The sequence below is a fragment of the Oryctolagus cuniculus genome, chromosome 19 (genome assembly GCF_964237555.1).
Source record: "Oryctolagus cuniculus chromosome 19, mOryCun1.1, whole genome shotgun sequence".
Taxonomy (NCBI): Eukaryota; Metazoa; Chordata; class Mammalia; order Lagomorpha; family Leporidae; genus Oryctolagus; species Oryctolagus cuniculus.
In genome coordinates this window covers 33,547,690-33,564,033 of record NC_091450.1, presented here as the reverse complement: position 1 = coordinate 33,564,033, position 16,344 = coordinate 33,547,690, and the positions used below count along the sequence as shown (strand labels likewise).

Below are 16,344 nucleotides of genomic sequence, written 5' to 3'. Positions count from 1 at the left end.
TCAGTCCAAGTTCCCCGGACTAACCTGGCGAATTCCAACCTGGCGGCCCACATCTCTGCCTCTGGTTCCAGATTTTCGCCTTTTGCTCCCCGGGCTGACTTGAAGAATTCCAAGCTGGCTTAAGTCTTCGCCTCGGCCTGCACTCGCGGCTTCATCCTCCCTAACATTTTTCTCTACCCGGTATGTTTCCCTAAGTTTTCTTCCAACAATATTCCTCCCTCATTTCTCCTGGCCTCTCCCCACAGTCCGTATCCAAGTCTAAGTTTCTTATAGGTTTCACTTTCACTTTCAACCTGCAGTCCGTATCTGAGTCTAAGTTTCTTCTTGCTTTCACTTTAAATCCTAACTTCTTTCCCACGGTCCGTATCCGAGTCTATGCCTAGGCTTTCAATAGCTTCTTCCGGCACCTTTCTCATCCGGCTTTCCCCTAGGCTCTTCTAGTCTCTCTCTCCGGTATTTTCCTGCTTCTTCCCTCCTAGGTTTCCTATCCGAGTCACGGCACCATTATGTCGCTCCCCCTCTTCGTGGAGGAACGACACTAAGCCCTGCCTAGGCTTCATATCCGAGTCACGGCACCATTATGTCGCTCCCCCTCTTCGTGGAGGAACGACACAGGACCCTGCGCTGTTCTTCTGTCTGCTCGGCCCTCCCCGGGTTTGCTGCTGGTTCTTCCCGGGTTGGCTACTGTCCCTTCCACCTCCGTGGAAGGGCGGTTCCCCCTGGCCACATTCCCCACTTCCGCAGGGGAGCGGCACTCCGCCGGCTGGCTCTCTCGGGGGCTGCACAGGTGTTCCCCTTAGATGTTCCCCTTAGATGTTCCCCTTAGATGTTCCTGGTGCATGCCGTCTCTCTCCTCCTTTATAGTCCTCCTCCGCCAATCCCAACTTGGCTGCCCACACGCCGAGCACGCTGCTCTCCTCCAATCAGGAGCAAGTCCTACAGTTTATTGGTTGAACTGGAGGCAGCTGTGTAGAAGCTGTTTTCTTCTCTCCCAGCGCCATATTGTGGGAGAGCAGGTGCATAGAATAAGTCTTAATTCCAGTAACTTAGTCTAGTCCGAGCTGCTCCCCACAGCTCTGGGCAAATTCTGCGCTGAGCAGGCAACTGTTGGCAAACCCACATGCCAAGCTCCTGCCTGCTGGGTTCATAAACGGTGAGCAAGCAGCCCGACTTCCCACAGACGACGCTGCTGTGGCGTGGGTCTGAGGACCCAGCTCCCTGTTCAGCACTCAGAATTCTCACATCCATCCTGCCCTCTCCCCTGCCACGGCCCAGGCTGGGGCCCTATCCCAGCCCTGGGAGAGGGGGCCAGTCCGTCCTGTGCTGCAGCCGCAGCCACATGGTGCAGGAGTGGGTGCTGTGTTCTCACCAACCCCTCTCCACCTGTGGGCCGCAGAGCTGAGAAGCTAGGATGAGGCCTCTGAGAGCCGGCCCCAGGACAGCCCGGGGGGCAGCTTCTCACCAGCGCCCTAAAGGCTGACAGGTCATGCCCTCCCCAGACCACAAACACGGGGCTCAGAGACTTCTCCATGACGACACAAGTGACAGCTGCTCGAGTCCAATGTCCAGGGTGACAGGGACGGGTCCCTGCTGAGCTCTGCTGAAGACGTGGTCACCCTACACAGTGACAGAGACGTCCAGCAAACATCGTCACAGTGGGCAGCCTAAGCAGAAATGGCAGCACAGGGAAGTGGCAGACGGAACGCAGGAGGAAGGGATTTCAAGACGGGAGACAGAGACGTGACAGTAACTCAAGGAGGCTGCGACACCTGCATCACGTAGTCCAGTTTCCAGGAAGAACCCAAGTGTGCACTCACACCCACAGCACAGGGCCCCTCTCCACAGCCCTGAGTGTGCACTCACACCCATAGCACAGAGCCCCTCTCCACAGCTGAGTGTGCACTCACACCCACAGCACAGGGCCCCTCTCCACAGCCCTGAGGGTGCACTCACACCCACAGCACAGGGCCCCTCTCCACAGCCCTGAGGGTGCACTCACACCCACAGCACAGGGCCCCTCTCCACAGCCCTGAGGGTGCACTCACACCCACAGCACAGAGCCCCTCTCCACAGCTGAGTGTGCACTCACACCCACAGCACAGGGCCCCTCTCCACAGCCCTGAGTGTGCACTCACACCCACAGCACAGGGCCCCTCTCCACAGCCCTGAGTGTGCACTCACACCCACAGCACAGGGCCCCTCTCCACAGCCCTGAGTGTGCACTCACACCCACAGCACAGGGCCCCTCTCCACAGCCCTGAGGGTGCACTCACACCCACAGCACAGGGCCCCTCTCCACAGCCCTGAGGGTGCACTCACACCCACAGCACAGGGCCCCTCTCCACAGCTGAGTGTGCACTCACAGCCACAGCACAGGGCCCCTCTCCACAGCTGAGTGTGCACTCACAGCCACAGCACAGGGCCCCTCTCCACAGCCCTGAGTGTGCACTCACACCCACAGCACAGGGCCCCTCTCCACAGCCCTGAGTGTGCACTCACACCCACAGCACAGGGCCCCTCTCCACAGCCCTGAGGGTGCACTCACACCCACAGCACAGGGCCCCTCTCCACAGCCCTGAGGGTGCACTCACACCCACAGCACAGGGCCCCTCTCCACAGCCCTGAGTGTGCACTCACACCCACAGCACAGGGCCCCTCTCCACAGCCCTGAGTGTGCACTCACACCCACAGCACAGGGCCCCTCTCCACAGCTGAGTGTGCACTCACACCCACAGCACAGGGCCCCTCTCCACAGCCCTGAGGGTGCACTCACACCCACAGCACAGGGCCCCTCTCCACAGCCCTGAGGGTGCACTCACACCCACAGCACAGGGCCCCTCTCCACAGCCCTGAGGGTGCACTCACACCCACAGCACAGGGCCCCTCTCCACAGCCCTGAGGGTGCACTCACACCCACAGCACAGGGCCCCTCTCCACAGCCCTGAGGGTGCACTCACACCCACAGCACAGGGCCCCTCTCCACAGCCCTGAGGGTGCACTCACAGCCACAGCACAGGGCCCCTCTCCACAGCTGAGTGTGCACTCACAGCCACAGCACAGGGCCCCTCTCCACAGCCCTGAGTGTGCACTCACACCCACAGCACAGGGCCCCTCTCCACAGCCCTGAGTGTGCACTCACACCCACAGCACAGGGCCCCTCTCCACAGCCCTGAGTGTGCACTCACACCCACAGCACAGGGCCCCTCTCCACAGCCCTGAGGGTGCACTCACACCCACAGCACAGGGCCCCTCTCCACAGCCCTGAGGGTGCACTCACACCCACAGCACAGGGCCCCTCTCCACAGCCCTGAGGGTGCACTCACACCCACAGCACAGGGCCCCTCTCCACAGCTGAGTGTGCACTCACACCCACAGCACAGGGCCCCTCTCCACAGCCCTGAGGGTGCACTCACACCCACAGCACAGGGCCCCTCTCCACAGCCCTGAGGGTGCACTCACACCCACAGCACAGGGCCCCTCTCCACAGCCCTGAGGGTGCACTCACACCCACAGCACAGGGCCCCTCTCCACAGCCCTGAGGGTGCACTCACACCCACAGCACAGGGCCCCTCTCCACAGCCCTGAGGGTGCACTCACACCCACAGCACAGGGCCCCTCTCCACAGCCCTGAGGGTGCACTCACACCCACAGCACAGGGCCCCTCTCCACAGCCCTGAGGGTGCACTCACACCCACAGCACAGAGCCCCTCTCCACAGCTGAGTGTGCACTCACACCCACAGCACAGGGCCCCTCTCCACAGCCCTGAGGGTGCACTCACACCCACAGCACAGGGCCCCTCTCCACAGCCCTGAGTGTGCACTCACACCCACAGCACAGGGCCCCTCTCCACAGCCCTGAGGGTGCACTCACACCCACAGCACAGGGCCCCTCTCCACAGCTGAGTGTGCACTCACACCCACAGCACAGGGCCCCTCTCCACAGCCCTGAGGGTGCACTCACACCCACAGCACAGGGCCCCTCTCCACAGCCCTGAGGGTGCATGGATTATGGTAGGAACACGGCATCCACAGCAATGTGGGAGACAAAACCCGCAGTGTGAAAGCAACAGGAAAGAACTCCAAGGAAGAACGTACAACTCTGAGTCCTCAATTCTGAGATACGAACCGCGCGAAGACCCCAGACGAGCGTGAGGTAGAAAGATGCCAGTCGGAGGCGCTCACCTGCTCGCCCAGGAGACCAGCAGGAGCCACACCCAGAGGGACTCCCTGAATTCGCCAAAACACACGAACACTTTCCCAGTCTTCGTAAGGATTTTTACCACAAGGAGAGTGTTGTACAGAAACTGCTCACACGCCAGTCCCTGCTGGCTGAGCCTCAACGGCTCTGCAGTGACCGGGGCATCAGAACTGTCCGTCCACAGCCTCGCTTGTTTCACTGCCCAGGAGGCTCCCGCAGAGCTCCAGATGCCAAACCTGCATTTGCCAGCTCAAGGAATGGTCACTAACCAGGGGCAGCTCCCCTACCCATACCCTTTACGCAAATCCTATTAAAGTCAATTACAGCCCAGGGAAAGCCTGGATGGGGCCTGTCCGCCTGCCCCTGACTGGATGGTTGGCCTCAGCCCCTGTGGCATGCAGGGGGTGGCTGCATGTGACCGTGTCTGCCCTCCCCCTCCTCCTCGGACCTGCACCTTTGTTGAAAAAGTAACACAAGCTAACTTTAGGAAGCTAGAAAAGCAAGGAATGAGTTTTTTTAAAAAAAAGAGTTACAGAGGGAGAGGGAAAGGGAGAGGGGGAGGGGGAAGCGAAGGAGGAGGGGGAGAGGGGGAGGGAGAGGGGGAGAGGGGGAGGGGGAGGGAGAGAAGGTGGGGGAGAGGGTGGGGGAGAGGGGGAGGGGGAGGGGGAGAGGGAGGGAGAGGGGGAGGGGGAGGGGAGAGAGGGAGGGGGAGAGGGAGGGGGAGAGGGAGAGGGGGAGGGGGAGAGAGGGAGGGGGAGAGGGAGAGGGAGGGGGAGAGGGAGAGGGAGAGGGAGAGGGAGAGGGAGAGGGGGAGGGGGAGAGGGAGAGGGAGAGGGAGAGGGAGAGGGAGAGGGAGAGGGAGAGGGAGAGGGAGAGGGAGAGGTCTTCCATCCGCTGGTTCACTCCCCAATTGGCTGCAACAACTGGAGCTGTGCTGATCTGAAGCCAGGAGCCAGTTTTTCCAGGTCTCCCACGTGGGTGCAGGGGCCCAAGGACCTGGGCCGTCTTCCACTACTTTCCCAGGCCATGGCAGAGAGCTGGATCGGAAGTGAAGCAGCCGGGTCACGAACCAGTGCCCATATGGGATGCTGGCGCTTCAGGCCAGCGCATTAACTCACTGTGCCACAGTGCCGGCTCCAGGAGTGAGTTTTTAAGATTGATTTTACTGGGGCCGGCACAGTGGCATAGCAGGATTAAAGCCCTGGCCTGAAGCGCCAGCATCCTATATGGGCACTGGTTTGATCCTGCTCTCTGCTGTTGCCTGGGAAAACAGCAGAAGATGGCCCAAGTCCTTGGGCCCCTGCATCTGCATAGGAGACCTGGAAGAAGCTCCTGGCTTCAGATCATTTCAGCTCCGGCCATTGTGGCCATTTGGGGAGTGAACCAGCAGATGGAAGACACCTCTCCCTCTCCAACTCTCTGTAACTATCTTTAAAAAATAACTCATATGGAAATCAAAAAAGATCCAGAGTAGCCAAGGTGATCCCGAGCAAAAAATAAATAAATAAAAAATAATTGATCTTACCACCCTTATGGAAAAGCCAAAAATACCAGGTACGTGGACCCAGCTAAGTCTGGTCTGCTTAGACAGACAACCATGCGTCCAGGGAAGGCTGCACCCCGGACCCCAGGGATGCAGCCTGCAGGAAAGCACCCGTGGGGCTTCTGGCAGCCCAGCCCAGAAGCAGCTGGCGGCCCGGGGGCTGGGGGGTTCTGGGCTGAGAATGTGACAGAGGGATCCCCAGGGTTCCTTCGAGCGAGAACCGTGGTCAGTGGAGCACACGGAGCGGCTACTCCTCGCCTGCAGCGGCCTGTGTCTCGGCAGGGTCGCGCCTCAGGCACACACACACCCCGCACACCAACACCAGGCTGCTGGGGGAACAGGAGACTGAGTTCCAGCTAAAGAAAGTAATTTGTTCAACATAACTCAGTTGGGGTGCATGAACGTGTACACTGAAATGATGCCACTCTACCAAAAATAAAGCAAAAACATTCATGCCTGCGTGACTGGCCTGCAGGTGCCACCGGGGAGCAGGCAGGGGTCAGGGGTCCGGCAGGAAGTCAAACTGGGAGATGTTCCTAACAGTCCCTGCCTCCAGCCTGCACCCCGACTCCACCCTCCTTCCATGTCACCCAGTATGTCTTTCTCTCCTTGCTCTGTGTCCCAGCTCAGACAGGGAGGAGGAGACGCCATGACGGCCACGCGGGAATTAAGCTCCATGTAGGGGCGCCATCAAACTCCCAGAAAGCCCCACTCACACTCAACTCCACCCGACCCTGCCTGGTTTGTGTACTCAATTAGGGGACCACTCCCTACCCCACCAAAGTGACTGCTACACAGGGGAACTCCTCTCTCTGGCTTTCTGCCGTCTGGACCTGGCTTAAGGGTCCTTCTCTGACCTCTCCAACATCCTCGCCCACAGGCAGCTCTGTGGCCCTCACGCCGGGCATCCCTCTGGGCAGGGTGGGCCACACTCAGGTGGGAAGGCACATTCGCTTCCTATAAATCAATCCCGCTCTCGCATATGCACTGTTTATGCCTCTGTGGGGGCAAGAACCAGGGACAAACATGGAGGTGCTTGTGCCCATAGCTCAGGGGGGCAGCAGCCCCTTCTCAGTGGCCCTCGGGGTGGGATTAGGGTTTGTGTTGCCTCTCGTCTTTATTCCTTTATTTGTAGTTTTTAAATTTACTACAGTAAATACCGGAATATGTGATTACTAAAAAGCAGGTAGGATTTACAAGAAAAACAAGAGGGAAAAGCTGAACAGTGGCAGCAACGGCCTCCAGAGAAAAGCCAAGGGCCTGAGTCTGGCAGAGCCACGGCCAGGGGCTCCGCTGCCCCCGCCCCGAGGTTAAAAACCACACGGGGGCCTTGTGCTGGCCGGGATTCCAGGCAACCTGGCTGACTGGGCCTTCGGGGCCTGCAGACATGGAGGAGCCCCGAGGAGCAAGGGGGGACAGAAAACACCTGTGCAGGGTCGGGAACACACACCTTCCTGGTGAAGCAGTAGTGGGCAGGGGGACAGACAACACCTGTGCAGGGTCGGGAACGCGCACCTTCCTGGTGAAGCAGTAGTGGGCAGGGGGACAGACAACACCTGTGCAGGGTCGGGGACGCGCACCTTCCTGGTGACGTAGTAGTGGGCAGGGGGGACAGACAACACCTGTGCAGGGTCGGGAACGCGCACCTTCCTGGTGACGTAGTAGTGGGCAGGGGGGACAGACAACACCTGTGCAGGGTCGGGAACGCGCACCTTCCTGGTGACGTAGTAGTGGGCAGGGGGGACAGACAACACCTGTGCAGGGTCGGGAACGCGCACCTTCCTGGTGAAGTAGTAGTGGGGCACCTCCATCCCGAGGAGCGCCTGGCAGCTGGGAGGCAGGGGGAAGCTGTCATGCAGCAGGAAGCCGTGTTCCTCCGACACGAAGAAGGACAGAATCATCACCTCTGCCTGCGACAGAACGGAAACGCCGGTTTGCTTCCTGGCATCTTCCACTGTGGACAGCACTCACAGGTGACACCCCCCTCGGAGGTCCTCACGTCTGCCCGCTTCAGAAAACCCAACGTGTCGACCTGAAGGAAACGCCGCAGCTGTGCGCGGTCTCTGGAACATTCTGAGAAACTTTTCTTTTTTTTTTTAAGATTTATTTATTTATTGGAAAGGCAGAGTTAGAGAGAGAGAGAGAGAGAGAGAGAGAGAGCGAGAGGTTCCGTTGGCTCACTCCTCAAAGGCCGCAATGGCCAGAGCTGGACCAGGCCAAAGTCAGGAGCCAGGAGCTTCTTCCAGGTCTCCCACGTGGGTGCAGGGAACCAGGCACTTGGGTTATCATTCACTGCCTTCCCAGGCACATTAGCAGGGAGCCGGATTGGAAATGGAGAAGCTAGGACTTGATCTGTCGCGCACACGGGACGCTGTGTGACAGGTGGTGGCTTCACCGGCTGTGCCGCGCTAGCGGCCCTGCGACTGACTTCCTGTAGCAGAGTGGCCGCCCACGCTGGGCTGGGGACAGATGCAGCAGAGCTTCCCGCTGTAAGCTCTGAGGACAGGCGCTGGGCAGGCAGCGAAGACACTGCGCGGGACGCCTCCGTCCCGTCTGAGTGCCTGGGGTTTGACTCAGTCCAGCTTCTGATCCAGTTCCCTGGGAAGGCAATGGAAGACGGCCCAAGTACTTGGGGCTCTGCCACCCACGTGGGAGACCGGGACAGAGTTCCTGGCTCCTGGTTTCACATTGGCCTAGCTATGGCTGTTGTGGGCATTTAGGCAGTAAACCAGGGGACAGAAGCTCTTTCTCCGTTTCTCTGTGTCACTCTGCCCTTCAAATAAAATAACTAAAAATTTTAGAAGTGAGGCCAGCACTGTGGCACAGTGGGCAAAGCCACTGCCTGCAACGCCAGCATCCCACACGGACACCAGTTTGAGTCCCGGCTGCTCCACTTCTGATCCAGCCCCCTTGCTGATGCTCCTGGGAAAGCATCAGAAGATGGCCCAAGTGCCTGGGCCCCCGACACCCATGTGAGAGACCCAGAAGCAGCTCCTGGCTCCTGGCTTTGGACTGGTCCTTCTGGACCTTTCAGCCATTTGGGGAGTGAACCAGCAGATGGAAGACCTCTCTCCGGCTCTCCCTCTAATTCTTTCAAATAAACCACATAAACCTTAAAAGAGTAAGTAAAGAAGGGTCTCCCCTGTCAGTTTTGAAAACTCTTATTTCAAAAACACCAGCAGCAACAAGGCCAAGGATGCTCCCCTCAGCTCTGAAGTAGGGAAGATGCCACAAAGAGCCCCGGGCTGTGGTGGCTCTGTCACAGGGCTGGATCCAGAGCAGGTGAGGCTCACAGTCCCCAGGAAGCGAGAAGGGGACGCCCCGCACGGCCTTTCCTGGAGACTGCGTGTGAGCCAGGACCGGCCGCCGGCGGCCTGCCTTCTCCTGCATGGTAACTCTGCTGCACTCGTGGCGCCTTGCAGCACCTGCCTCGGACCAGGCCCCGGCAAGGCCTCTGCTTCTCTCATCCCGAGACAGGGAGGCCGCCTGGGCGAAGCTCCGTTTCCAGATCCAGGGACTGGGTCCGCGGCTGGAAAGCAGGTGCCCACCCTGACTGCGGATGACCCCGGGGTCCAGTCCAAACACTCGCTGCTGCATTCGGGGAAGTTCCGGAATCTTGGGGCTGGCTACCCTCCTGACCCGTGTGAGGGTCCCATGCACACTCATTCACGGCGAGTGGGCGACAGAGGCATATCGCTGAGCCTTCATGGCCAATGTCTGTGCAAGACACAGGTCTGGGGCAGAGTCAGAGACAGGGCCCGGCGTCAGGTTCAGGGGCATGGAGGTGGGAGACCCCACTGCAGTCGGCAGCGTGCACTGAGGGCGGCGGCCAAGGCGAGGAAGCTCCTCTGGTGGGGTTTTGACTTGTCTGAGGTCGAGGAACAGGCTGAAAGATGGACAAACTGCCTGGCGACTCAGCTGCGGGATGCGCTCACAGCAGGGGCTCTGCACAGCAGGGGGAGCCACGCACAGCAGACCACAGAACCCAACATGACACGGAAGCCAGCGCGGCTGCAAACCTCAGAGGACAGTGGCACTTGGGTTCTCAGAAGGGACCACTGGGCCCGTGCTGCGTTGCAAGGGTCAGGCCCCTGCAATGCCGGCTTCCCATACCGAGAGCTCTGTGTCCTGGCTGCTCTGCCCTGACCAGCTTCCTGCCAGTGCACCCAGAAGGCAGCTGGCTGACAACCCAAGTACTTGAGCTCCTGCCACCAACAGGGGAGAGCCGGATGGAGTTCCTGGCTCCTGGCTTTCACCAACCCAAACTCAGCTATTGCAGACATCTGGAGACTAAACCAAAAGATGGTAGATCTCTCTTTTTCTGTCACTCTGACAAATAATAAATAAGTCTTTGTAAAAAATGGAATAACTGTGGGCCGGCACCGTGGCAAAGCAGGTAGAGCCACATCTGTGGTGCCAGCATCCCATATGAGGGCTGGTTCGAGTCCCAGTTGCTCCACTTCCGGTCCAGCTCTCTGCTATGGCCTGGGAAAGCGGAAGATAACCCAAGTCCTTGGGCCCCTGCACTGGCATGGGAGACCCAGAAGAAGCTCCTTGCTCTTGGTTTCAGATCGGCACAGCTCTGGCCATTGCTGCCAACTGGGGAGTGAACCAGTGGATGGAAGGCCTCTCTCTCTAACTCTTTCAAATAAATAAATAAATCTTTAAAAAAAAATGTACTTTAAGGCCGGCACTGTGGCTCAATAGGCTAATCCTCCACCTGTGGCGCCAGCACCCCAGGTTCTAGTCCCAGTCAGGGCGCTGGATTCTGTCCCGGCTGCTCCTCTTCCAGTCCAGCTCTCTGCTGTGGCCAGGGAGTGCAGTGGAGGATGGCCCAAGTGCTTGGGCCCTGCACCCCATGGGAGACCAGGAGGAAGCACCTGGCTCCTGGCTTCAGATCAGCACGGTGTGCCGGCCGCAGCGGCCATTGCGGGGTGAACCAACGGCAAAGGAAGACCTTTCTCTCTGTCTCTCTCACTGTCCATTCTGTCCAAAAAAAAAAAAAAAAAAGTACTTTAAAGAAGGATCAGAGCACAAGCATGAATTTACAGAAGCCGCTTTCTTTCCGTAACTGCTCAGTGGTCATCAGGGAGAGGCCCACTGCACACGAGTCCCCATAAACCAGCCATGTGCATCTTACGCCTGGGGACAGCCATAGGCTTCTAAACACCAAGGTGGCCCAGCAGAGCAGTACCATGGGGTCGGCGCCGTCCTCGGTGTGGGGCTTCTCTGTCGGCTGCGGCTGGGTGCCCGGCGTCACCTGCACGGCCTCACACACGAAAAGCCTGGGCTCACTCTGATCCCAGAAATGGTTCACAGGCACGTGGTTCCTCAGTTTCTCGTTCGCAAAGAGGTGGTTCCTACAAGAGAGGAAGACCCATCTCCACCACTGAGACGAGCACTGTGCTGCCTCCCACACAAACTCAAGAGGGGCCTGGCTGCTGGGGGCACTTTGGGACCCGTGTTTCCAGGTGTCCCATCGGAACACACCCTCCACCTGTTTCTGTACCAGCACCAGGCGGTTTTGAAATCTGGTATTGTGACGCCTCTGGCTTTGTTTTTGTCCTGTATGATTGTCTAGCTATTTGAGGTCTCCTGTGTTGCCACATGATTTTCAGCATTATTTTTCTGTATCTGAGAAGAAGGTCTTTGGTATTTTCACTGGTATTGTAGAACACACTCTAATTTACAATATGGGTTGAGGGGATGGCGTTGTGGTGCAGCAGGCTAAAGCGCCTACTTGCAATGCTGGCACGCCATACCGGAGCACCCGTTTCAATCTTGGCTGCTTTGCTTCCAATCCAGGTTCCTACTGATGTGCCTGGGAAGCCGGCAGACGGTCGGCCCCTGCACCTACATGGAGACCCAGACGGCGTTCCGGGCTCCTGTCTGTTGTGGTCCTCTGGGAGCAGACAGAAGACTCTCTCTCGTCTCACTGCCTTTCAGTCTACAAGAGCACAGTAGAGCCCCTGGATGCTTTGAGCCTGGAGGTGTAGAGAGGGTCCTGCCCCCCCCTCAGGGTCCTTCTTTCCCAGAATTGGTGGGCCCCTGGCAGTGGACGGCACACCCACTGCAGGTATCATACTGTGGCTGAGTCAGGGGACCTAGGTGACCGTGCCCACTCTGCCCTGCTCTCTCTCATCTCTCAAAGTCTGTTTTGTGGGCTCAGAACTCGGTGAAGTGCTGTATGGAGACAAGATGAACAGGTGAGGCCGGTGCTGCGGCTCGCTAGGCTAATCCTCCGCCTAGTGGCGCCGGCACACCGAGTTCTAGTCCCACTCGGGGCGCCGGATTCTGTCTCGGTTGCCCCTCCTCCAGGCCAGCTCTCTGCTGTGGCCAGGGAAGTGCAGTGTAGGATGGCCCAAGTGCTTGGGCCCTGCACCCCATGGGAGACCAGGATAAGTACCTGGCTCCTACCATCGGATCCGCGTGGTGCGCTGGCCGTGGCGGCCATTGGAGGGTGAATCAATGGCAAAGAAGACCTTTCTCTCTGTCTCTCTCTCTCACTGTCCACTCTGCCGGTCAAAAAAAAAAAAAAAAAAAAAGATGAACAGGTGAGAAGGCAGGCACCTGGGTGAGGGTGCCCACAAGCCTCACCTGCCGCCCCTGGGCAGCATGGTCACCACAGGGCAGGCACAGCACCTGCCCTCCAAGGAGTCAGTGTCCCTCACGGACACCACCTCCTGCTCCAACAGCACCTGGAAGGCGGGCAGCTGGGACAGGCACAGCATCAGGCACTTACTTGGGCATCCTCTGAGAGCCCATGGAGTGCAGGTAACACAGGTCAGTTCCTCTGGAGCGAGACTGGCCCGGTGAGGGATGTGGAATGGGCAGAAGGATGCCTGCTGCTCCCCGGAAGGAGAGCAAGGAGCGCGGCATGGAGAGGAGACAAGCACGGTGAAAGACGACTCACAGCGGAAGGACCGGCCGGTCTCGGGTGGCTCAGCAGAGTGGTGCTGCCGAGCCAGGTGTCTGTGGGGAGGGGCTAGGACATCTCTTGAAGTGGGAGAGAGAATTGGGCAGTTCCACGGGAGCGGCCAGCAGAGGGCGGAGGCAAAGGCCATGGGGCCGGGCATGAAGGTGTGGTGTGAGGGGATGGAGCACTCAGTTAAGCTGGACAAGAGCACGTGGTGGAGGGACGGCCTGATGGCCCAGCAAGGACCTTCCGGCAGTCGGAGAATAAACCAGGCTCTGTCTGAACTAACACTCAATTCCCGGGCTTTCCCTGAGCCACTCCTCCAGCCCCACGACTTCCACTTCTTTTCGGTTCTGCACGTACTTGCTGCACACAAGCCCAATCTGAACAGCGGCCGCACGGCTCCTCCCGCGACAGAGCAGACTCGCTCCAGGACCCTTTAGAGCCCTACTCTACGCGGACTAAAATACGGGCTGCATAGAAGTGCCCCAGGCTCTGGGAGGGGGCTCCTGGCAGCAGAGAAGCTGTGGACACACATCTCAGAGGCCGCCTGGGACCATTTCCCCAGGAACAAGACCTGCACCAAGACAAAGGCCTCCGGCAGCCGAGGGCAGGTTTGGAGGCTGCCCTGTCAGCCTGTCCTGGGACTCCCAGGCCATTTCAGACACTCTGGCCACAGCCCTTCCCGGGGTTCAGGTCTACACACAACTAATTCCAGCTCCTTTCACTTGGAAGTCGGACACTGAAGACCCAAACACCCCCCGGCCGCCCTGGCGTGTTTCTGTGGCAATTTCTGCCCTTCCCAGTGATCGCCGCTGCAGTCTGAAGTGTAACCAAGCCGCGGCCTGCCTGGGAATGGAGCAGCAACCCAGCCCGCCCGACCCCAGCGTACTTGTGGCTCTCCTGTCGGCTGAAGGACAGCGACTCCCCCTGACCCGTCTGTGCAGCCCTGAAGTCCAAGACAGTCACTGTGTCCATTTCCACGTCGTAGAAGCAGATCTTGGAATCGGGAACACTGTGAGTCTGGGGAAGAGAAAGCAGGGCTGCTCGCGGCAGCGTCAGGACGCTGGGTGAGGAACCCACTCTGGCCTGCGGAGGGGAGCGTGCTGCTGGCAACGCGAGCGGGCGTCAGCTCTACGGTAACACTCCGGGAATTGCTACTTTACAATTTCAGAGGCAAATTCAAAGAAAGTGCATCCAGGGGCGGGCAATGTGGTCAAGTGGATTAACACACACCGTGGGACACTCACCTGCATGCCACAGTGGAATCCCTGGGGTAGAGCCCTGTCTTCTGACCCAGCTCCCTGCTGACGAGCCAGGGGGGCACCAGAATATGGCCCAAGTTCCTGTTACCCACACGAGAGGCCAGAATGGAGCTCCTATCTCTCTCGGCCTGCCTCGGACCTGAATGTGGTGTGCCTTCGCATACTTGGGGAGTGAACCGTGGATGCAGTGCTGGCATCCCATATGGGCACTGGTTTGAGTCCCAGCCACTCCACTTCCGACCCAGCTCTCTGCTCTGGCTGGGAAAGCAGTGGAAGATGCCCAAGTGCTTGGCCCTGTACTCGCGTGGGAGACCTGGAGGAAGCTCCTGGGTCCTGGCTTTGGATGGCACGGCTCTGGCTGTTGAGGCCATCTGGGGAGTGAAACAGTGGATGGATGACCTCTCTCTCTCTCTGCCTCTCAAATAAATAAGTAAATATTTTTAAAAAGATTTCATCTATTTGAGAGGTAGAGTTACAGACAGTCAGAGGGAGGACAGAGACAGGTCTTCCTTCCGTTGGTTCACTCCCCAGATGGCTGCCATGGCTGCAGCAGCACCGATCCACTGGAGAGCAGTGGCGCCTCTGTGGACGAGACTCCTCCAGAAGTCTGAGTCTGCAGGTTTCAGCTCCCAGGACTCAGAGGAGCCCAGAAGCCCTCGCTGATGGAACCTATGAGTGCTCAGACGACCCGGATGGCTGAGGACCCGGCAACCTCCAAGCTGCCCAAGATGGACACGGGAAGAAACCACGGCTGCGGACCCATCACCTCCAACCCCATGCTTGAATGTGCTCACAGCCACTGGCTTCTGCAGCTCTCCACCCAGGGGCTCCGGATCACTGGTTCTGCAGCTCTCCACCCAGGGGCTCCGGATCACTGGTTCTACAGCTCTCCACCCAGGGGCTCCGGATCACTGGCTTCTACAGCTCCACCCAGGGGCTCTGGATCACTGGCTTCTACAGCTCTCCACCCAGGGACTCTGGATCACTGGTTCTGCAGCTCTCCACCCAGGGGCTCTGGATCACTGGTTCTACAGCTCTCCACCCCAGGGACTCTGGATCACTGGTTCTGCAGCTCTCCACCCAGGGACTCCGGATCACTGGTTCTACAGCTCTCCACCCAGGGACTCCGGATCACTGGTTCTACAGCTCTCCACCCAGGGACTCTGGATCACTGGTTCTACAGCTCCACCCAGGGACTCTGGATCACTGGCTTCTACAGCTCTCCACCCAGGGGCTCCGGATCACTGGCTTCTACAGCTCTCCACCCAGGGGCTCTGGATCACTGGTTCTGCAGCTCTCCACCCAGGGACTCCGGATCACTGGTTCTGCAGCTCTCCACCCAGGGACTCTGGATCACTGGTTCTACAGCTCTCCACCCCAGGGACTCTGGATCACTGGTTCTACAGCTCTCCACCCAGGGGCTCTGGATCACTGGTTCTGCAGCTCTCCACCCCAGGGGCTCCGGATCACTGGCTCTACAGCTCCACCCAGGGGCTCTGGATCACTGGTTCTGCAGCTCTCCACCCAGGGACTCTGGACTGAGGGCCTCCTGCGCCCCACTGCCCTTTAGCTCAGTTCTCACATGGGAAAGGGCCGATTTTACAGAACCCCTCGAGAGCTGGAGACATAATTGGTTGTTGAGAAACGTTAGTGCAAAGTCTGTTCTTGCCCTGTGAAAGAGACTATTTTGTATGCTTTAAAGTTACACTAGGGGCTGGCGCTGTGGTGTAGTGGGTAAAGCTGCCATTTGCAGTGCCGGCATCCCATATGGGCGCCAGTTCGAGACCCAGCTGCTCCACTTCCGATCCGGCTCTCTGCTGTGGCCTGGGAAAGCAACAGAAGATGGCCCAGGTCCTTGGGCCCTGCACTCGTGCTGGAGACCTGGAAGAAGCCCCTGGCTCCTGGCTTTGGATGGGTGCAGCTCCAGCCTTTGTGGCCAACTGGGGAGTAAACCAGAGGATGGAAGAGCTCTCTTCCTCTTGGCCTCTCCTTCTCTCTCCGTGTAACTCTTTCAAATAAATACATAAATATTTTATAAGATAAATAAGTAAAGTTACACTAAATCGCTGCAGAGATGGGGGCCTGGCTCACTACTTGTTTTTTTCTTTGTTTGTTTGTTTGTTTGTTTGTTTTTTCTTTTTTTGACAGGCAGAGTGGACAGAGAGAGAGAGACAGAGAGAAAGGTCTTCCTGCCGTTGGTTCACTCCCAAATGGCTGTTATGGCCAGCGTGCTGCGCCAATCTGAAGCCAGGAGCCAGGTGCTTCCTCCTGGTCTCCCATGCGGGTGCAAGGGCCAAGTACTTTGGCCATCCTCCACTGCACTCCTGGGCCACAGCAGAGAGCTGGACTGGAAGAGGAGCAACCGGGACAGAACCGGCGCCCCCATGTACGGCTTCTGAAATCGGAGTCGCCTTGCTTTCTG

The 16,344-nt window shown here is 58.6% G+C and overlaps 1 protein-coding gene across 2 annotated transcripts in view; it reads right to left on the bottom strand.

The window, feature by feature from the left end:
• IFT140 (intraflagellar transport 140) overlaps nucleotides 1-16,344 on the bottom strand; it is a 93,035-nt gene that overhangs the window by 42,549 nt on the left and 34,142 nt on the right. For both annotated transcript variants that reach the window (XM_051830267.2, XM_051830269.2), the window contains 3 exons: nucleotides 13,550-13,680; nucleotides 10,936-11,101; nucleotides 7,520-7,651 (listed from right to left, as the gene is read on the bottom strand). In XM_051830267.2, the coding sequence (XP_051686227.2) occupies nucleotides 7,520-7,651; nucleotides 10,936-11,101; nucleotides 13,550-13,680 (429 nt within the window). The remainder of the gene's footprint in view (nucleotides 1-7,519; nucleotides 7,652-10,935; nucleotides 11,102-13,549; nucleotides 13,681-16,344) is intronic.